Consider the following 22,968-nt stretch of genomic DNA (forward strand, 5'->3'; position numbering starts at 1 on the left):
ACTACTGACCTCTCTGGCTTCCTTTAAGTTCCAACTAAAACCCTATCTTCTAAAGGAAACCTTCCCTGATCCTTCTTAAATACAGTGCTTTCCCTCTTTTAATGGTTTCTTATTTTTAATGCAGGTATCTTGCTTTGTATATATTTGTTTGCACATTCTCTCTCCCATTAGATTGCAAGCTCCTTCAAGGCAGGGACTGTCTTTTGCCCCCTTTTTAATCTCCAGAGTGCCTGACATATCATTGGTACTTAATAAATTTTTATTGATTGTTTGATTCCTGCCATTCTGCACATATTTCATTAGGAACTTCATGTCTCCTTGATTCCTCAGGGCCAGGGGTTTTCAACAGGCTAGCCTTATGTTGTCTTTTAAACCCTTGGGAGACTGTATTTATTTCAATAATGCCCTTATGTGAAATCTGGTTGGAACTCTTCTTTAGGAATTTGCCTCCAGACTTGGTTTAACAATTATGCACAAAAAAAAATCAGACTCATTATTTGATGGTCATTCCCCACATTTAGTCAAAAAAACGTTATTACTTGGGATGATCATCTACTTCCTGCATTTGTGACTACAAATGTTTTAGCCATTTCTAAAAATTAAATCTGCTTTTCAAGGAAGATTTTTCACTACTGAAAAGTCAAAAGAAACATTTGCAAGAGGATCTGAAAGCAATTATTTTAGAAAACACTCCCAAAATATTTTGAGTCATAATACTCTAGGGATTTGTAAGTTCTGGTGTTTTTGCATAAAAGATTGGGTTTGTTAGTTGGGGTTCATACTTCAGACATAGGAATTTCAGAAGAGGATTAGGAATTCAATGATCTTCCTTATTAATTTTGGGGAGGAGGAGGAGGAGGTTTAGATCTGTGCTTTTATCACTGAAGAAATCTCCCAGATTTAGAAACTTAGCTCAGCAGCTCATCTATCCTTATTATCTTCAATACCTGACACACTGAGAAAATAGATTCCTTGCCTTGGGTCACTCAGCTACTGAGATTCAAAGGCAGAACTCAAAACCAAGACTTCTCAATCAACCCTTGAGCCTTTTTCATTAAAAGACAGGTATCATCGGGGCACTGGGTGGTGCAGTGGATAGAGTACTGGCCCTGGAGTCAGGAGGACCTGAGTTCAAATCTGCCCTCAGACACTTAATTACCTAGCTGTGTGATCTTGGGCAAGTCACTTAACCCCATTGCCTTGCAAAAAAACAAAAACAAAAATAAAAGACAAGTTTCATTAAAGCCCTGGAGACTGGATGTCAGGAGGGTGGTTACTAATAATTAATTTATCAAGAAAAATTCTTAGGATATAGAAAACTAGAGAAAATGTGACATACAGAAGAGCATTAAAATTGCAAATTTAAAAGCATTGCTCTGCTATATTTTACATTATTAAATTATTAATACTATTAATAATAATAATAATAACTTTCTGAACTCCAGCATCCTGTATCACAGTTTGTGGGATGATAGATTTAGGGCTTGAAGAGATCTCCAAAGTCATCTGGTTCTCTCTCATTTTACACAGGAGGAAACTGATTCCTGATGATTAGACAAAGGTGGAATTTAAACTCATCTGATTCCAGTCAGTGTTCTTTCTACTGAAGCACTTTCCACTAAAGGCCAGGTGTTCGATATGGCTTCTACCCAGTGAATGGGAGATCACCCAAAGTCATGTTTGCATATAATCTTCAGACAGGAGTTTGCTTTTACTGATTACCCTCTTCAAAACTGTTACAGATTATTGATAGGTCACTTTTGGCACAGACCCAACCTGAATTCATAAAAAAGTGGGAATAGGAAGAGATGATAGTAATGGAAAGAATGAGGGAAAAGTCAGAGAGAGGTCAGAGAGAGGGTGGCCCTGGCTATCTATTGTCATTCAACAATCATTTATTAAGTGCTGACTCTGTGCCAACTTCTGACCTATGGTTATTCCCTAGAGGCTTGCTAAGGAATTACAAATAACTTCCTTGCAGTTCCAGCCTTTTATGAATGACCTCCACCAGTCAGAGGAAACAGACAATCTTTCAGAAGCTTTCACTTTAAAAAATTTTTTTAAGTATATTACTTGGTATTCTCAGCAAATATTCTTTAACTGGTTGTTTAAAATGAATATATGACAACTCAGAGCTTCTCTCTGTGTCTGCGAATTTGGCTTTTATGAAATTGGCAACTTTGTCCTATGTTTGGTTCCCCAGACCCCTGACATGTGTCTATCTTTCCACCCTTTGGATATTTCAAATGTTCCTGTGGTCATCCTTTTCAAACAGTTTTTTTCTCTCTTTCTCCCCCTCTCTCTCCTGCTTGCTTCACATCCTTGTACTTCTTATCCAGTTTCCCAAGGTGAGTCTCGGTGGTCTGGGATAACCCCTTGTGTTATTGGGTCACACAAGAAAAACTATCTTTCTGTCTCCTTTCCTTTTTTTTCCCCAAAGAGTTTTTCCCAGTTCATCAACAATCATTTCACAGAGTCTTTCTTTTAGAAACTTAACCACATTAGGGAGTCTTACAGGTCTTGTTCCATATGGGAATACTAGGCTCCCAGTTGGTACTCCATTCCCCTCTTCTCTTCCCCTCAGTTACCTAGAGTATTGGGCATTTCTAGAGAAACGACATCCTTTTGTACCCTAAGACTATTGGCCTGGACAGTATTCTTCTGTGCAATGAATTGTAGGGCCAGTCCTCATTATTCCTGTGTCCCTAACATTGGTGACCTGAATTGTCAATCATCATCAGGTCAATGACACAAAGCAATTAATTAAAACTCTAAGTACTTTGAAGGCAAAGATTGGTTTTCTTTTTTCCCCCCATCAGTGCTTAGCACTCTGCTTTGTACTTAGTACAGTTGGAGATTAGCAGCTGAAACAATTCTCTGGCTGACCTAATGTTGATTGACAGCTCAGTCAATGACAGGAGAAATAAGGGGAAAAGATCTCCCAAATAATACTAATAACAATAATAACAATTGACATTTTATATAAGCAGGCACTGTGCTTTTTTATTCATTCTCTTATTTGATACAACAGTCCTGAGAAAGGTACTTTATCCTAATTTTACAGATAAGTAAAATGAGGCAGGAAGAGTTTAAGTGATTTATTCAGGGTCACACAGTCAGTAATTGCCTCTGGCCAGTTTTCAACTCAAATCTTCCTGATTCTGAGTCAGATGCTCTAACTCTTGTATCACCCAACTGTATTCAAGGGTTATAGAAACATTTTAATGTGTCCCTGTAACTGAGGTCCCATTGGTATAAAATCTCCTTATACACTTCTGTGTGAATGCCAAACGATCCTCAGTCTATCACATACATACCCCTCATCTGTAAAATAGGTGTAGTAATCCTGGTTCCCCACTTTGCAACCAATCAAAAAAGTTGTGCTTGACCCCATTCCCAAAGAGCCACAGATGAACAAGTCAAGCCAGGCTGTCAGAGTCCACTGGAGAAACAGGTGATTTTTAGTCTCCAGTCCTGTCTCCTCCCCATTTCCCTCACCTGCTGGGCCTGTGTCTGAAATTCTTCTATTAGAGCCTTTGTCCCTTGTTAAAATGGAAGTGTTAAGGGTAGCTAGGTGGCACAGTGGCTAGAGCACCAGCTCTGGAGTCAGGAGAACCTGAGTTCAAAACTGTCCTCAGACACTTAATAATTACCTAGCTGGGTGGCCTTGGGTAAGCCACTTAACCCCATTGCCTTGAAAAAACCCTAAAAATAAATGAATAAATAAAATGCAAGTGTCCCCCCCAGAGAGAGGAAGTAGGTTAAACTTTGCAGAATTTATAAATTTATCAGACTCTTTCCAGAGAGCAGATTTTGATAAGAGGGAATTGGACATTAACTGCTTGAAGAATGAGGGATTGAGGGGAAATAAGAGAAAAGCCCCAGAAACAGAAGGCTAGAGATGAAGAAAAATGAATTTCATCAGCTTCATGATTCTCTGGGGTAATCTTAAAGGGAGGAGAAGCCTTATGAAAGCTCTATTACACAAAGCACCTGACAATTCTTAAATTCATTAGTGAGCATCCTCTCTCCCATAGCTTTTCATGGGATACATTTTGATTCCTTCTTTTAATTCTTGTAACTCTTAAATCAAAGACTTGTGAGGTGCAAATGATTGTATTATAGGCCTAGCCTTTTGCAAATTTAAAAGTACTATGCAAATATCTGTTATGGTTGTTATTGTAGCATGGAAGCAGCTAAGTGGCTCAGTGGATAGAGTGTTGGGTCTAGTGCCAGGAAGCCTTGAGACCAATGTGGTCTCACACAGTAGCTGTGTGATCCTGGGCAATTTACTTAATCCTGTTTGACTCAGTTTCCTCATCTGTAAAATGAGCTGGAAAAGGAAATGGCAAATTTTCCAGTATCTTTGCCAAGAAAACCCCAGTGTGCTTTGGTCCATGGGGTCATGACAATAGCAGGGTTTACTCTAGCTCTGCTGTCCAGGACCAGGCCTGTAACATTTTCCTCCCTTAGCACTACCTTATACCTTGACTGGGGAGTCTCTGCTACTGACTCAGGCCCCCATTGACTATGTTCCTCCTTTTTCTGGAGCCCCAGATCTCTCACACCAGATAAATTTTTACAGAGGGATATTTCTCCTAATAGATCATAATCCCACTTAATTACCTCACACTCTGGGGAGGGGAGGGAAATTAAGCTCAAAGTTTAGTTTGGTTCTTATCTAAAATTAGTCCCAAGTTTATGTCCAAAACTCAGCTCAGCAGTCACCCCCAAATCCTTGTCCTTTAGGTCTTCAATGCTAAGCTGTTGCAGCACTCAACCTAGATTTCTTGACTTCCAAATCCCTCGGGCCAAATTGACTATTGGGGCATTGGGGGTGGGAAAGGAGGTGGTCTTAGGCCCTCCCATGATGGGAGAGAAGAAATTCTTGACTCTCAGACAGAAGCATAGCAGAAAAGGACCGAATACTCATTTCCCAATCCCAGGTCGGTCAGATTTAGACTTAGTTTTGGATATGCAACCAATGGAAAAAAATCTACTCTCAACCCCTCAGGAGGCCAATGTAAACTATTCCCACTTAAACTAGTTCTCCAGGCTCCCAGAAGCATCTTCCATGTGGAAGACACCATTTTAGGTGGTCAAGGCATGTACCACACTCATACCCATATTATACTAATTTTAAAGTAGATAATATGTGACATTTGCATTATATTCCACATTTGCAAAATGTTTTCTATCCACTTATTCATTTGATCCTCTCAATAGCTCTGTGAGGTAAGGAGGGAAAATTTTATGGCTCCCATTTTACTTTTTAAAGTCTGCAAAGGTTATGTGTGTGTATATATATATATATATATATACACATATATAAACAACTCTAGGAGGTAGTTTCTATTATTATTCCCATTTTATAGAAGAGGAAATGAGAGAACAACTTGTTCAGTCACACAATTGTGTCAAAAGCAGGGTCTTTCTTTTTCTAAGTCCAGAGAGCTACAGATGAAAAAAACCTGAAAATTAAAAATGAAAAAAATGAAAAAACTCCTCAGAGAAGGCAAGGGGAATATCAGTTTTATGATGGAAGGGGCCTTGGAGGTCATCTAGCCCATCCCCTTGTTTTACAGCTTAAGGTAGTTTTATTGCAGATCACATCAATTTATAAGCTAAAGGGCAGGGACTCAAAATCAGATCAGTTGATTCCAAATCCATCATAGCTCCTTCCACAGAACCAGGCTGCCTAGGTCAGGATTGGGGCCATGAGGAATATTTTATAAGCTACAGAGTAGTGACCTTGTTCTGCCACAGGGTTGAGGATAGGACCCCACACTCCACATCTGTATGAACTACATTCTAATCATATTTTCTCTGCTTCTTCCATACAGGCTACAAGGAACAGGGCATCCCACAGCAGCTGTGAGCCCCAGAGCCACCAGCAGGGAGTCCAGAAGAGACTGTGTTAAACATCTTTGGGCAAAAGACCTTGGTGTTTTCTCTTCTGGCTTTTTGTGGGTTTGGTGTGGTTTTTTTTGTTTTATTTAGTTTTTGGTTTGGGGGAGGGATTTTTTTTAAAAACTTATTTATTTTGAAAAGCACATCTATTTTTCTCAGCAGGCACTGAGGGCTACTTCTCTCTTGCTGAATCTTGAGAGAGTGGAAGACAAAAGGCATTGTGGGAAGGGGTGAAGGACTCTGAGAGTTGAAGAATGGGGCTCTGACAGAAGGGTACCAAAAGACCCTTGGGCTTTAGTAAAAGACTCTAGAGTTTTTAGGCTAGTAACAATTATGGGGAGGGGAGGAAGGCTATTTCCCTTCCTTGTTAACAACAAGGAGGCACCAGAACTGCAGGGACAGGTCAGAAAATAGTCACAGACATTGTGACTTAACTTGAGTTAAGGGGACCAGGGAGTCTTTATCCTGGCTACCTTGGCAATGCCCCCAACCTCCCAAAGAACTCATTAAATGTGTACATAGACTCAAAGTCCTTTGAAGGGGGAGCTCCAGAACTGGGAAAGGTCTGTGTCTTTCTCCAAGGGTGGACCTCACCTTTGTTAACTGCCAGGCATCAATGTGCCTCAGAACACAGTTTAATGTTGACGAATGGCCAGATTGGTATTGTTTTGGGGTTTTGGTCTCCTCTTCTCATAGATGCAAAGAGTTGAACATGACTGAAAAACAATTAAACAGTTCACTGTCCTTTGCCCTTCCCTCACCTTACTCTCAGGCCTCCCAGCTGTACTGCCTAGGTAATTTTAGCATAAGATAGGTACAGTATTGCAATTTCAGTTTTCCCAGGCAAAGGAATAAAGTCCCTACCTTCCTTTTTTGGGGGGGGGGGGCAGTGGGTTTTAGGCTCCCTCTAGTGTTATCATTGGCATAATCCTAATTCAATGGCCAGGAGTTGATGACCTGCTCTCAGATGGCCCTCTCTATCCAGTACTTCACACAGGGGCTCATTCATCTTTCAGGGACAACCAAGAGTCCCTTCCTCAGTACTTTAGATTTATAAAGCTCTACACTCGCAGTCTTAATGGCAACAAAAGAGGAATTAAAGATATCTGTGTGGGATAGCATTCCATTTGACTTTTAACCAAGACCTTATGCTTGGGCCTGTGTGAAGAGAAAAGAGCAAACTGAAGTTGGAGCATTTTAGTCCATCTTCTCTGTCTACTAGGCCAATTCAGTTTCTACAGAGGGTAGAATTTGGGCTCCAGGCCAGGTGTTTCCTTGGCATTTTTAGAAAGAACAAATTAGTAATCACCACCACCACTTGGGCCTTCTTCATGTCTTGATTTGTCACTGGATTTACATTTTTTTCTTTTTTCATTTTCAAAGACAGACCCTAGTATCTCTCTCTTTTTAATTACTAACCCCCTTTCTTACTCTCTTTCCTCTTACCTTGCTGAAGATCCCTTTCCTCTATCATTTCAACACTGGAGTTGACCTGGGGCTGATTGGTTGGGTTGGGCTGAGCTTAACTGGAGTGTAATTTTTGGTTATCCCTGAAGATTTCTTTCTCACCAAGTCAATCCCTCTAACCTCCTGACTCCAATCTTCAGTCTTGTTTGGATTCAACCACCTCCCTGAATTTCTTTGTGCTGAAAAAATTCTACTTCATCCCAAGAGGTCGGTCTACAGCCATTAGTTCAACGAAGAGGATTCTCCAAACTGAGGCTTAGAGTGGGCTGGCTGCTCTCTAGGAAGCTGAGTCAAGGAGAGAGGCCTCCCCCATAATAAGATAAAACAGCTTCAGCTGAGAAAAATAATGGGTTGGTGCCACCCACTCCCACCCTCCAGCCTACTCCCTTCCACCTCAGACTGTGCTCGAGGAGGCTGACTGACAGTCCGGGTGGAGAAAGAGACCTCAGATGGGGGCTGACTGCCCCCACAAGAAAGAGAGGAGGCTGGGAAAACTCTGCTTTCTTGGCTTTGGAGTAGGGTAAGGGCTGAGGAGGTGGAGAGGAGATAGCAAAACTGAGGAAAACTGAGAGCCTAAGTAATCCAGCAAAAAGTAGGGTTTCCTGGAGGAATAGGTATCTCAGGAGCCAGAGTGGAATAGATTAGCATAGGCTTTCAGGGAACCTTAGTGAATTTATCCATTTGGCAGCCCCTGAACCACACAAGTCTATTTTTCCCAGGAAGGCTGCATTTTGAGCCAGAGGAGTTAACCCTGCAACCAAAAAATTTCCTTGTAATTGATAACAAGGTAGTCCAGCATTGATACAGAAACTGTGAGAATGGCTGCTACTCAAATCTGCCAGTAGATGGTACCAAGGGATGGTGCCAAGAGGTATTCACTTCAGGCAGGTCATCATCCCAAGACATGATCTCCACTAAACAAACAATTATGGATAATTATGTCAAATGTAATTGTAGCTAACCAGGCAAATTGCTAGAGGTCTTGCCCATTATTAGGTGTGTTGGCTGCTTCAAAATCAGACTGCTTCTAAGAGAATGTATACCTGGTAGGTAATAGTACCTAGCTATAATTAAGCCAGGTTCTCATTGGTGGCCACAATAAAGATCATTCAGTTGCCTAGAAATTCGGGCAGACATTTTAGACTCATCCTATCATCAAGTCAGAATCCAACAGAATATGAAACATATCTTATGGGGCATCTCCAAGATTTGGAGTATTTATATATGAGCTATGAGATAAGAGATAAATAAATTTCAGGCTCAGCAAGGTAGGCAATGAGACCAAGGTACAGTAATTTTTCAGGTCTCAAAGGTGCCCACTATAAACTAGAAAGAGAATTTACCAAGGAATAAAGTAGTGAGTGGCCTGCCCAATTTCTTATGCTCCCTGGGGTGTAGAATCTTAACCTAATATTATAATACCGTAGGAGACTGGTATTTCCATTTTATGTATGGGGAGTAAACTCTTGTAGGGTCACATATGGAGCTCTCAGCAGAATGGAGAACTGATACCCTGACTTTCTTCTATAGCATTACAACTGTCTTTGGAATGTTTTTATTAATTATCCACATGCAAGTGATATAATGCTAAATGATGGATACATGAGTTCTACGGGTTTGGTCCTGGACTTCAAAGAATTTAGTAACACAGAGCTAATGACTCTCTGATTATGCTTCTTCAGGGTATTAGTATTACAACTCCAGTTCTACAATCCTATAAGGAAGCTTCTCTCACTTCTCAAGGAAGTTGTCCCACCATATGATGATTCACGATTTTTCAGTCTAACTCAACAGTGAATAATTGTGATTGTTTATTTTACATAGTCAATGGTAGATATTGAATCCCACATTCAAATCCCACCTGGTCTGCCAGAGGTAGCTTGTCTAGAAATTTAGATGTCAGGTATCTAAAGGGATCAAGAAAGATATAATTAAAATAGTTCCTTTCCTGATGTTACCCCTAACCAACACACACACTTCAAAAGTGCAGAGAAGAAATGAAAAGGGAGAGGATGAGAGAGAAGAAGAAAATGATGAGAGATCAGATTTCTGTAAAGAAAAATGAGAGAAGGTATTCTGGAGTGAGTTTTACCCAATCAAAAGAAGAAAAAAAAAAAATGGAATGAAATGAAATCTCTCCCAATAAGAACTAGAATGAGATTCAACTCATTTCTCTTCCTCTTTGAAACCATCACTCTGGTATCCTGTACCAACACTCAGTTTTTTCAGTATACAAGATATAAAATAATTTCCTTTCTTCTATTAAACAAGTCCTTTAGGATGAATTCTTTTCCTTTTTATCTGGATATGGAAATTTTTGACCTGAAATTGGGGATGCATGGCAACCAGTCATTTGCCTTCTTACCCTCTGATTCCCAAACTCAGTGCATTAGTCACAGAAAGGATGAGTTCATTAATAACTTTTAATACACTCTGCAGGTGAAAAACCATGAAGTTTGAGAATAACAATTTGGAAGAAAAGGAACAGCAGGGAAATTTATCCTGAAAGGAAACAGAATTATCCCCCAACTCCAGTATCTACACAATTGACATTTCAGCCAAGAAGGAACAAAGGATGGGAAACACAAAAGTTTCCAGCCTAGCTAAAGCCTTGGTAGTCCTGGAGATGAAAATATTTGCTACTGTGTTTGATGACAGGATGCAGAGAAATGATGAAAGCAGGCATCAAATGCAGAGAATCCAGTGAGAAGTTCTTCAAACTCCTGAGGTTTTCCTAGGAGAGAAAAGACTTCTTCTCTGGGAGATAGTTAAACCTTTAATATATGTCTATGTAGATAGATAGATACTACAGGTGAATATCTATAATCTACATATGTAGATCTCTATATAGATAGCTATAAATATTATATATGGATATATATGAAGCTATATAGATATATAGACAACTATCTATAGATTATATATATATAGAGAGAGAGAGAGAGACCTCTATCTTCATTGAGTACTAGTCAAGATAAAATTTGAAGGTTATACTCTTTCTCTGCTCTCAAAACATAATGCTTTCAATCTTTGCAAATCTCCTTCCCCTCTTGTAGGGACATTTGGTAAGATGGAAATGACATGGTGGTGAGTGGTGACTCTGGGACATGCCACCATGTTTAACTAGTGTTTTTTGTTTTTATTGTATTATTTATGTGAGCAAAGAAAGCCTCTTGCTTTGTATAAACTGCTACAGGATGTATAATTTAAATTCAAATTCCAGAGTTGGTGTGGAGGCTTTGTTTACTGTTGTTATTGTTATTCCTCCTTTCAATGTTTGTTTAAAAGTGCTTCTGCCACAGCTTAGACACTCTATAAACAGTCAGGCTTCATAGCTGAGGATAGTGGGAGCTTTGTGGAAGACTCAAAAAGTCTTTTGCCTGCTGTCTAGGTAAACTCAGTTCTCAGTTAGTTTATGGGGTGCCTGATAGACTCAAGGTAGGATCAAAAGATCAGAGAAGCTCGGACCTGAAGCTGATCATGCATCTATTTTTTTCTCCCTCCTCCTTCCCCACCCCCACGCTCAACCCCAAGGGATTAATCCCATCTTGAAAGCTCTTATTTATAGGGTCCACTAAGACACAATCCTTTGGATTCCAGCTTTGCACAACTGAAATAAAACAATATCATTTCTCTTTCCCATCTTGAGTCATTTGGAATTAGAGAGCATTTGTCCTAAGGAGAAAACTAACCCAATGCACAAGGGACTCTCAATGGATGGATCAGACACAAGATGAAGACTCTATCTAGGACCCTGTGCGCAATTACTGAAAAACTGCAAAGGGCTCTTCTTGCTCTCCTCCCCGGGGTTGCAGTACATGCTGTAGGATAGACTGATTTGACTAACAAATGAAGTATGGACATTCCATATGGACATTCTGACCCAACTAGGAGTTTCTTTTCTACTCAACCCTGATCATTTGACTACATCTTAGGCAAACCATGAGTATTTCCAAGGTCATTTAAATCCATTAGGATCAAATTCTGACCTTTAGATCTCATGGCCCACAAGCCAATTTAAGATTATTCTTAGCATCAAGTCCTTGAGATACCATGTTATTCAGCTTTTATCTTCCTCTTAATAGTTTCAGAGCCTGTTGGAGAAGGACAACTTAAAGAATAACAGAGGAGTGAACACTACAAACAAATTTATCATTCCAACCCAAAGTGGAAGAAACTTTAATATCAGAGAAAATTCTACTTACTTAGAAGGAACATTCCTAATGGACACTACCTGATAGGAGAAAGAATAATTGCTTAAATGTGGATTGCATGGGAAGATACAATGCTTAGCATTGAACAGATACTTAATAAATATGTTTGTTGAGCTGGAAGTAAGAGATCTGGGTCCCAATACTAGCTCTGCTACTACTATGTAAGTCATTTCTTTATAAGTCATTTAGATGAACCATCTCTAAAATGGGGACAATGATATTTGTTTCCCTGAATGGTTCATTGGACAATATTCACCCCTGCTGAAAGAGAGTTAAAGAGCAACTACTTCTCCATTACTGTCAGAGTCAGGAACTAAAAACATTTTCTTAGTCTCATTCCAGTTCCTTTGCACTGGACCCCTGGGGTAAAATTTCTCTTAATGTATATTGTAGGCAATACTGAAGAAACAGTGACTGGGATTAGTTTGATTTCTGCAGAAAAACAGAAATGTTCATTTGCCCAGCCCTTCCTCCCCACCCCCATCCCCCCAATCACTTCCTACCTGAGACTTCTTGAACTTGTGACATTCTGTCTCTGTTCTTAGCTGGAGACACATATTTGACTGGTTATGCCTTTGGTAGTCTAGAAGGCTGATCTTCCGCAATGGAGCCCAGGCTAGGTCAGGCCAGTACAGAGAAGCCAAAATTCCAGTTACCAAGATTAGGCAAAGTAATGGAAAGGATACTCACCAGCCTTCACATTCTGACTCTTTCCCTTAATACCAGATTTTACCTTAGGTAATATATGTCTCTGAGGGCCTCAGTTTTTCCATCTCCAAAATGAAGGGGTTGGGCTAGTTTGCTTTTGAGGTGCCTTCCAGCAAATAAACTTCCAAAAGAAACCTTTCAGAGTAGTTCATCTCCAACTCAGGTCATATTGTAAAGCTGAATAGTTCCAGCCCACTTGTGGTATGTGTGCTTTGAGGTGAGGGGTGGTGGAGAAGAAGTAATTATAGTATTAATGATGTGGTGATGACAGGATAGGACAGACAGAGATCTGGGCTCCAATCTTTCTTGCATGGACTGCACATGCTGTAGTTTTTGCCCTGAATTAGGGTATATACAGTCTTCCCCTCTCCTGGGGTAAAACAAATGGACAGATCTCTCCTCCCTGCCTGCCCAAGGTCGCTGGAATGTCAGTTGCCCAGGCACATTGCTATTGCTCCTTTTTACACATCCTTTATCTACTTCCTTGTGACTTTACCCTTTACCTATCCTAACAGGTGTTTTTTGTTGTTCAGTCATGTCTGACTCTTCATGAACCCCATTTGGGGTTTTCTTGGCAAAGATACTGGAGTGTTTTTGCCATTTTCTATGTCCTTATAAAGATGAGGAAAGTGACTTGCCCGGGATCACACAACTCCTAAAGTGTCTGAGATCTGATTTGAACTCAGGAAAATGAGACTTCCTGACTTCAAGTCTAACATTCTATCCATTTGTGCCATCTAGCTGCCCAAATAAATTTAAAATTTTTTTCATACTGTGTTATAAGGAGAGGAGTAGGGAAACAGGGGCTACCTTTGGCCTAAGGAACTGTTTGTTTTTTGAACAAAGGAGAATAGGGGCTTAAGACTTCTGAATTGAAACTCAATACCATGGCTTCTGGCCAGCTCCCAAAAAGAGGTCCCTAGATATCTGTCCAACATTTACTAAGGATAGCATCTCAATACCCTTCCTGTTTTTGTACTTCCATGCTGTCCTTCCTTTCTCTTGTAGCTACAGTCTGTGGGTCCTTCCTTCGGTTTCCTTGTGTTCTCAGCACCCCTTTCAGGTACCTCCATCCCCCTTGCCAAGGGTTTTCTTAAGATTCCTCAGTGGGTGAATAGATAATGACCCAAGAAGTCCCCTTTCTAAGATGGTACTCTTAACAGTGGGTTGCTGAGAAGTAAATGGACTCTTTTTTTGCTGGCAAGGCAAACATCTCTCTCCTGAAACCCTTTCTTTTCCTAATATTCACCAAGGTACAAGAAGCAAGAATCTCCATTCTCACTAGCTCTGCAGTGCCCTAGAAACAGAAAAGTGAGGGAGGAGGAGAAGCAGGTTTTGTTCAATTGTCCCTCAGTTGACTACAACTTGCCACTCCTCTAAGAGCCCCACCATTAATTTCAGGAGCATCTTCCTCCTAAGAAAGCCAGAGCCCAGGGGTTCTTGATATTTTTTGTATCATGAACCCCTTTGGTAGTCTGGTGAAGACTATGAACCTGTTTTCAGGATAATGTTTTTAAATGAATAAAAATGGCACATGGAATTCCAAAGGATATCAGTTATATCAATTATTTTTTAAAATATAAATTCACAGAGTCCAGATTAAGAACCTCTGCCCTAGATAGATGGCAGTTACCATCAATCTCATTTTATTTTCATATTTGGAAATCCTGCACTCAGTCAGTTAACAAGAATTTAAGTGCTTACTATGAGCTTATAATGTTGTACCCAGTGCCAAAACATTTTTGTTGGGTTTTTTAAAATTCACAGGGGTGTGTGTGGGTGGGAAAAAGGGGGAAAAAGAAACACAAAAGATGTTGTATGCATCATACTGTATTTAAATGGATAAGTATTTTTGTTGTGACTTATAATGTTTCAGTACTGTGGTTGATTTCAATTTGTGATTTTTCTCTTCCACACCCCCACTTCTTTTTGTTGGACCATTTGCTGCATATTTACATTGTCCTCAGATGAGACTTGTTCTTTGGCCCATAAGGACTTCCTTCTCTCTGCTGCCTGGTCCCAATCGGAGTCCTTCTCCCCTTTCCTGTTCCCCCACAACTTTCCCAGAAGTATTTGTTGGATTTCAACCACAACCAACTAGTGGATGCCAATGGATTAGTCTGACCCTGAGTTCAAGAGGAAGAAGACACACATGTCTTGTTTCAGGGTCTCCCCAGTTCTAGATCTTGCTAATTATAGGAGCCAGACTCCTAGATTAAAATCTATTTTGCTTTTACTTCACCTAGAGAAAGAAATAAGTACTCTGTTATTAGGACCCGGGTCTGACATCTGCCTCTGTTACTTGCTAGCTGTGTGACTTTAGAAAAGTCAAGTAGCCTTTATGGGTTCCTCATTTATTGGATGAGGAAGTTGCAAAGAATGACCTCTCAGGTCTTCTTCCATATCCAAAACTATGACCTTATAATCCTTGATCTCATACCCACAAGCCTGTGTGCCACACTTCACCCCAGTGCCCAAATACAGTCTATATGAGGGTACCACCAGGATCAAGAAGGAAATCCCTCAGGAAGCTCCTCTTCGGACAAGCTGCTGCCCAGGCCTCTCCACAGCTCCTTCTAGACCGATCATGACCAGAACTTCTCCTCCTGGCAGTTTCCCATTTTCTGAAGGAGTCAGTATACTATAGGTTACTGATTCAAAGAGCAATTTCAGTAACTGCAATGGAAAATACTTTGCAGTACAGACCCCAAATATCTTGCATATATCTCCATGTACATATAAATAAATATACCCATATATACATATATATAATATTATATATGTATATACATATAAAGCATGATTTTTCTTTGTGCAATTCAAGTTTTTTAAGGCCTGGAAGACATGGCTTTTGGAAACCTTTTCTTCCTTTTCCTCTTTTCTATGTAATAAACATTCATGTGACCTTTCTGGACGTGTCTTAAATTTCTATGTCTTACATGTCTGAAATCTGGATAGGTCTCTGATGGGTCCTAAATGTCACTCCTTCCTCTCTTCCTTTTGTAATGTTGGGTATTGATGTTCTATCTATCTGCCCTTGGAGGACAATTGATCATCATGGAGGGTGGTAGTTTGAAAACACAATCTCATGGTCCAATGTGTCCTGCCAGGGTGACTTTTCCCCCCTTTGGACCCTTTCTGAATCCTTTCTTTTGCTGGGTAGGCTCATCTAAGTCACTGTCCTAGCTTCCAGGCCTTTAGGAAACAAGTAGGTTAAGAAGTAGATAAAGAGTTGGGCCTGGAGTCAGGAAGACCTGGTAACTCTGGGCAAGTCATTTGATCTCTTTCTACCTTAGTTTCCTCCACTGCAAAATGAGATTATTAATAGCACCTACTTCACAGGATTATTGTAAGGAGTGAATGAGAGAATATATATTTTAAAATAGTGCTTAGGACAATTTCTGGTAGGCAGGAGGTGCTATACTTATTCCTTCCTCCAACACAGCAGTTTGTTTTCTTGAGTCAGAGGCATGAATCCAAAGTTAGCTGAACAAACACTTGGGGGAAGCACAAGATAGGGGTTCAGATCTGGAGCCGCCTTTCTGGATTCCCAGCCATGCTCCTCCCAGACACTCCCTGTGTCAAGCTCTCCCGACCACTCTGCAAGAGGAGCAGGTCCTTCATATAAATGAGGGATGCCACTCCTTATAACCAGGATCACCATTTCACAGAATATCACCTCAAAGGCCACAGAATCCAAACCTTTGCTGCCTGGATGGATCCTCTCCCTATTCTATAATATGCCTGACCAATCGTCATCTAGAATCTATCTGAAGATCTCATAACAGCCTGGGTGGTTAAATGCACAAAGGGAAAAATATGACATTGGAGTACAGAGAGAGAGAGAGAGAAAATAAAACTCCCTGAAACTCATAAAGCAGCAGCCCCTGATTCCTAGAACCAAAGAATCTCAGCTTTGGAAGGGATTTCTGAGAGTCTGGTCAATCCCAGACTATCACTCCTACTAGTCTCCTTTGGAAAACCCCTTTCATTAGCATAATGACTCTTTCATTAGCATAATCTCAGTTCTCCCAATTTACAAAACAAAGTACTTTCCAGACATAACTGGCTGACCGGATTTTCAGGTCTTCTCTCAATGGATCCTTTGGGATACTGTTGACCACTGGTTCTTAAAGCATGGTTTGGGACCTCTAGGGATCTCTAAGACCTTTTCAGGGGGTCACTGAGGTCAAAATTATTTTCATAATAATATTTAAATATGGTAATTTCAAATGAGGTAAATATTGATAGTTATAACCCATATAAATACAAGTTCTTTTGAGGTTCTCCATAATTTGTAAGAGAATAAAGGGGTTATGAGGCCAAAATGTTTGAGAAATGCTGTTGTGGACAGTAGCATCCCCTCATAGTCACTTTTCCTCAGAATCATTCTGTAGTAATCAAAGCTGATAAAATAGGAAAATGAAGATCAAGGCAGTATTATTTACAGGATAGCAATGGGCAAGATGGCTTGATGTAGTCATCAATCAGCAAGCATTTAGTAAGCAACAAGGCATTGAGGATGCAAAGAAAAAATGAAATAATCCTTTAAGGGGGGAGGGTAGAACCTTCCTGGTGGGCCTTATAAGATCCAAGAAATCATTTAGTCTTGACACAGCCACAAGAACCAAAGGTGGGGACTCAAAATTCAATAAATCTAAGAACTTTTTTAGGAGTGAATTAATTAAATGTTTGACCAAATCTATCAGACTAATTTTTAAATTGATAACTTTGTGTGGTCCATGAATGATGTTATAAATATCCAAATGGCTTTTGGGAGGAAAAAAAGTTCCCCACACCTGCTACAGACTAATATATCTTATTTACATACACATACATAGACACATATCTATATACTCAGGCAATATAGATATACATATATGCACACAACTATATACATGTATAAATATAAATAATTTGTGTACATGTCACCTCATATACATACACATATATGCATGTATGTGTGAATGTACATAGGCAGCTAGGTGCCAGTGAATAGACTACCAAGTCTGGAGTCAGAAAGACTCAATTTCCTAAGTTCACATCTGGCTTCAGACATTTATTGGTTATGTGACCCTAGGCAAGTCACTTAACCCTATTTACCTCAGTTTCCTCATCTGTAAAATGAGCTGGAGGAGGAAATGACAAGCCACTCCAGTATCTCTTCCAAGAAAACCCCAAAAGGGGGTCATACAGGACAGAACTGAAATGACTGAATAACAGCCTATATGTACATAACCCATATATACTGTGTATAAATAACCATATTCTTACATATCAATATACACATTGTACCCAAGTGTATACAAATGCATGCACACACACACAGTAACATGAACATGTGTGTGAGCAGTGTGTCTATATGTATATACAGGCACATGTAGAACATGAATTATGTGGACATATAAATTTGTATACATATGTATGTAGGCACAAACATTTATACATGTTAAACATGTTACTTGACTATGTTGACTTTCCGATAGTCCTTAGAATGTTTCCTATTAGATTAGAAATTGTAGCTTGTGCCCTATTGTTTTCATTTGTAAATTAGTGCAAATGGAAGGAAAGAAGGAACCAAGTGACTATTAAATACCTGCTATCTGCTAAATGATGTACAACTATGATCTCATTTAATCCTCACCATAATTCCTGGGAGGTGAGTGCTATAAATAGCTTTATTTTACTTTTAGGGAAACTAAGGCAAGCAGAGGTCATGTGACTTGCCCAGAGTCACACAGCTAATAATTGTCTGAGGCAGGATCTGAATTCAGGTCTTCTTGACTTCAAATCCAGGACTCTATCCATTGTACAACTAGCTATCTCCAAGTTAATGTTGACCTTCTAGTCATGTTAAGAACTCAAAAGAAAAGTAATCCTGTTTGGAGTCTGAACACCTGTTACTGTCCCCTCTCCTGCTTTTCCTTTTTCTTCCCATTTCCCTCCATCCCACACTTAAAAAAGAATGAAATAGAACTTTCCATCATCTCTGCTCTCAGAAGAAAGAGGACCTGTTCCTGGCCAAGGGAACTTTTTTTAAAAGACAGATAATACTGGAGCATTGAGAACTTTAAGAAACTTCCTCCTCCTCCCCACTTCCCACTCTTTTATTGTTTGAGTCAAATTGTTTGTTTTTTGTTTTTAGTTTTTGCAAGGCAATGGGGTTAAGTAGCTTGCCCAAGGCCACACAGCTAGGTAATTATTAAGTGTTTGAGGCCGGATTTGAACTCAGGTACTCCTGACTCCAGAGCCAGTGCTCTATCCACTACACCACCTAGCCACCCCGAGTCAAATTGTTTGTTGAACGGAGCCAGACATTGGTGACTATTTAGCTAAGCTGATGAGCCAAGCCTACAGGAGGAAAATGGCATCATCAAGGAAGGACCTCATAGTATCAGATTTAGACTGCTGTAACTGGGAAGGTCATGGTTAGTCTTAGTTAATGTTGTAATTAAAAGAATTTTTGAGGGTGACAGAGGAGGAAAGGAAAGGAGAGAGAGAAAAAATATGAAAATGGAATTTATCAAATGGAATCAACATCCCAGAACTGAAAGGGAGCTTAGATGACATCTAGTCTAACCCTTCTCTGAAATGAGAATCCCTTGTCCAATCCAAAGAATACCAGGTAAGGAAGTCTGCTGTTGTATGGGACAGACAGAGGGGGACCAGAAGACCCTGTGCCACTTTCACTTAAGGTGTCAGATGGCAAAGATGTACTAAATATCTACTATAAACCAAGTGGGTACTAGGGTTTGGGGGGGGTACTAATATAAAAGTGAAACAGCCCCTACCCTCAGGGGAAGAAGGAGGAGAAGGATATATGAAACCAATTTTTTTCCTGCTCACATAGCACTAAATAATAATATTCTACAGTGAGAGAGAGAGAGAGAGAGAGAGAGAGAGAGAGAGAGAGAGAGAGATGGTCTCAGCCTCAGAAAGATGTGGGTTCAAGTCCCAGAACTGACATTACCAGGCTGTGTTACCCAGAGCTTGTCATTTTACTTTTTAAGCATTCTAAGGAAATACCAAAGGCAACAAGATGATGTAGAAGGTGAAGCACTTGGACCTGAGTTCAAAGCTGATAAAACAGGAAAATGTGCAAGCACTATTCTTCAATAAATAGATAGTTACTAGCTGCAAGACATCTGGCAAGTCATTTAACCTCTGTTTTCTGCATCTGTAAAATGGGGAAAATATACCTGCTTTGAAGCTCAAGGGAGAGAAAATTTGTAAAGAATTGTACCCAGAAATGCTAAGGTGCTAAATAAAATGCTTATTCCCTTCCTTTCTACCTCTAAAAACTAATGAAATTCTAGTTTCAGCAACAGACACACATACACACATACACACATATATATACATATATACAATACACAGTAAACACCTATATAAACACACATGCACATACACACATATATACACAGAGTTATATAGCTAGTTAAGATTTATTACTTTTCTCAGGGACAACAGCCCTATAAAGTGGAAAGATGAATTTATAGCTACATTGTGCTTGGAAATTTACAAAGCACTATATGTTGGTATTACGTGTTTATATGATAGATACATATGGGATGGCTAGGTGGTACAGTGGATAAAGAACTAGCCCTGGAGTCAAGAGTAACTGGGTTCAAATGTGGCCTCAGACACTTAATAACTACCTAGCTGTGTGGCCTTGGGCAAGCCACTTAACCCCATTTGCCTTGCAAAAACCTAATAATGATAGATACATATGTATGATATAAATGTAACCCTGATATTTAGATGGCACAGTGTGGGGTAGAGCACTGGCCCTGAAGTCAGGAGGACCTGAATTGAAATCTGGCCTCAGACAACTTTCTAGCTGTGTGACCCTGGGCAAGTCATTTAACCCTGATTGCCTTGTATTCAGGGTCATCTCCAGTCATCCTGATTCATATCTGGTCACTGGACCCAGACGGCTCCAGAGCAGAAAGTGAGGCTGGTGACTTAGCACAGCACCCCCTCACTTAAAATCCAATTCATGCGTACCTCACCTCCCTGATATTATGGACTTCTTCAAGAACGAAGGACAAACATCAGCCCTGGGTCCCATCTAGGAGGTAGACTTATATCATATTCTGCAGTTATCAAGATAGGTATGAAATGGTCAGTGATCTTGGCCCTGTGCAGATCCCCTGGTGTCCTCATGCAACAAACAGAGGGACACCCAGCAACATAAGGACAAGGTTAACCACAGGTGTTTGAGAGGAAATAATATAAAATTCAGCAAATATGTCCTTTAACAAAGCATATTTAAGAATACACAAATGGAAGTTAAGGCAAGGGCAAGGTAGGACTGGACCTTTGTTCCCCTCATCAGCTTTATTGTTCTCTTTTACACCTGGGGGAAGGAGTCCTCAAGACAACATACAGTCACAAGCTACAAAACACTAGAGGTAGCAAGTTGGCAGATAGGGCACTGGGCTTTGGAATCAGGAAGCATTTCTCTTTCTGAATTCAAATCAGCCTCAGACACTTTCTAGCTGTGTGACCCTGGGCAAGTCACTTCACCCTACCTACCTCGGTTTTCTCATCTGCAAAATAAGCTGGAGAAGGAAAATGGCAAATCAGTCCAGTATCTTTGCCAGAACAATCTAAATGGGGTAAGAAGACTTGGACATGACTGAAAAGACTGAAAAACAACAACATACTCTTAGTTTATCCATTCAAAATGAAGACATTTCTCATGTTCTGACAGAAGGGAAATGTAGATGAGGCAGGTACCAGCTGCTGCTACCATCTCATGCTCTGGTATCACTCAGAGTACACCTGCCACTTCTGCCTTGTTTTCTCCTTTTTCTTCAGAAGAATTCTCAAATCCCTGTTGTTCCCTTTTTTGGAAAAAAAAACCCTCCACTGGCACCATTTCTATTCAAGGTCTCATCTTGAGTTAATTTCTTTTCTTCCCAAACTGATAAGAACTACAAATCCCAAATCTTTTTAATGGCAGGTCAACCAACCCTTTTCTAAGGGTTCTTAAATTCATAAATATATTCATTATATTTACACAAAGGATGTCCTGAAGGTCTTAGTAAAGTCATAAGATTAAATAAGTTTAATACTATATATATATATGTAAATATCTATTTGTAATATAATTTTATATATTTGAACACATAATATACCAATAATATGCATCTATGTACATCTCATAACACTTTGTAAAATAAATAAGATAATTTTGCAAATGAGGAAATATAAAGTTTATGGGACTTGGAGGTTTCATGGTAATAAAATAGCGAAGTTAGGATTTGGAACCAGATCTTTCCACTCACTCACTCTCTTAACAAGCATTTAGTAAGTGCTTACTTATTATGTGCAGAACATGAAGAAAAAGCAAAATAGTCCCTGCCCTCAAGAAGCTTATATTTTATTGGGGAAAATAGACATATATAAATTAGTATTTGTAAAATAAATACAGAGTGATGGATAGTAATCTTAGAAGAGGAGGCACTCCAAATTCAATTTGCCTTCCACCACACCATACCACTTGATCTATTATATAGTATAACTATTTGCCATCAGAGGCCACTGTGGATGGCTCTGAGCATAACTTTCTGTCAGTCTCTACTTTGTTTTCTTCTCTCTCTTAAAAGGGTGAAGAAAAACCCAAATTCTTTGCTACTAAGAGAACTGTGAACTTGGGAATAAATAAGATTGGTTCCTGAGGAAGGTTCTAATTCCACTAGGAGGGGCGGGGAGTAAGGGGGAAAGAGAAGAGGGCTGGGGCTTGGAAGGGCTTCCTTTCTCTTCAAAGCTAAGAAACAAACAAACAAAAAAGCCTTTAAAATAACAGCTGCAATATATTCACAAAATGCTCAGAGCCCCCACATTATCAGTTGATTGTCAAACTAAAAGGGTGATCTCCCAGTCAGTTAAATTGAGTTCAAACAAATATCCACAAGTTCCCTTCTCTTTGTATATCATGAACTCCCTGGGTAGTCTGGTGAAGCCTATGAATTCCCTCTCAGGATAATGTTTTTAAATACATAAAATAAAATACATAGGATTACAAAAGAAGCCAAAAGTTCGTGAAAATAAAGGTATGATTTTTTTTAACTATCCAAATTCATGGAGGTCTTGAAATATTACCAGACTCCTTAGGGTCCATGGGGATCAGGTTAAGAACTCTGTACACAAAAACAAATATAGATTCCACTGAAAAGAGAGAGACAGAGACAGAAAGAAAGAAATAGGTTCATAAGGTCAAGAAACTGTTGGATTTGTTTAATAAACCAAACTGCAAAGCCAGAGAAAAGAAATATCTCCAACAGCTTCAAGACTTGGAATCAGATTTTCAATTGACTCTGTTCCTGCTGCTGCCTTTCTCAACTAACTCTCCTCTCCTCTCCCCTCCTCTCCCCTCACCTCTCTCCCAGTCTCTCTGTCTCTGTCTGTCTCTATTTCTATCTTTCTCTGTGTCTGTCTCTGACTTCTCTTGCGGTCTTTGTCTCTTTGTTGCTGCTGTCTCTGTCTCTTTCTCTGACTCTGTGTCTGTTTCTCTTTAGCTTTCTCTTTTTGTCTATCCTCTATCTATATCATCTATCATCTAATTTCTCTCTCTCTCTCTCTCTCTCTCTCTCTCTCTCTCTCTCTCTCTCTCTCTCTCTCTCTCTCTCTCTCTCTCTCTCTCTCTCTCTCCCCAATTCTC

The 22,968-nt window shown here is 39.8% G+C and overlaps 1 protein-coding gene across 1 annotated transcript in view; it reads left to right on the forward strand.

Moving 5' to 3' along the window:
* STUM (stum, mechanosensory transduction mediator homolog) overlaps nt 1–21,272 on the forward strand; it is a 133,444-nt gene extending 112,172 nt beyond the window's left edge. The window contains 1 exon segment of the mRNA XM_074222827.1: nt 5,844–21,272. Within this exon segment, the coding sequence (XP_074078928.1) occupies nt 5,844–5,878 (35 nt within the window). The 3' untranslated portion in view covers nt 5,879–21,272.
* Nucleotides 21,273–22,968: the final 1,696 nt, after the last annotated feature.

This window comes from Macrotis lagotis, chromosome 2, assembly GCF_037893015.1.
Source record: "Macrotis lagotis isolate mMagLag1 chromosome 2, bilby.v1.9.chrom.fasta, whole genome shotgun sequence".
Taxonomy (NCBI): Eukaryota; Metazoa; Chordata; class Mammalia; order Peramelemorphia; family Peramelidae; genus Macrotis; species Macrotis lagotis.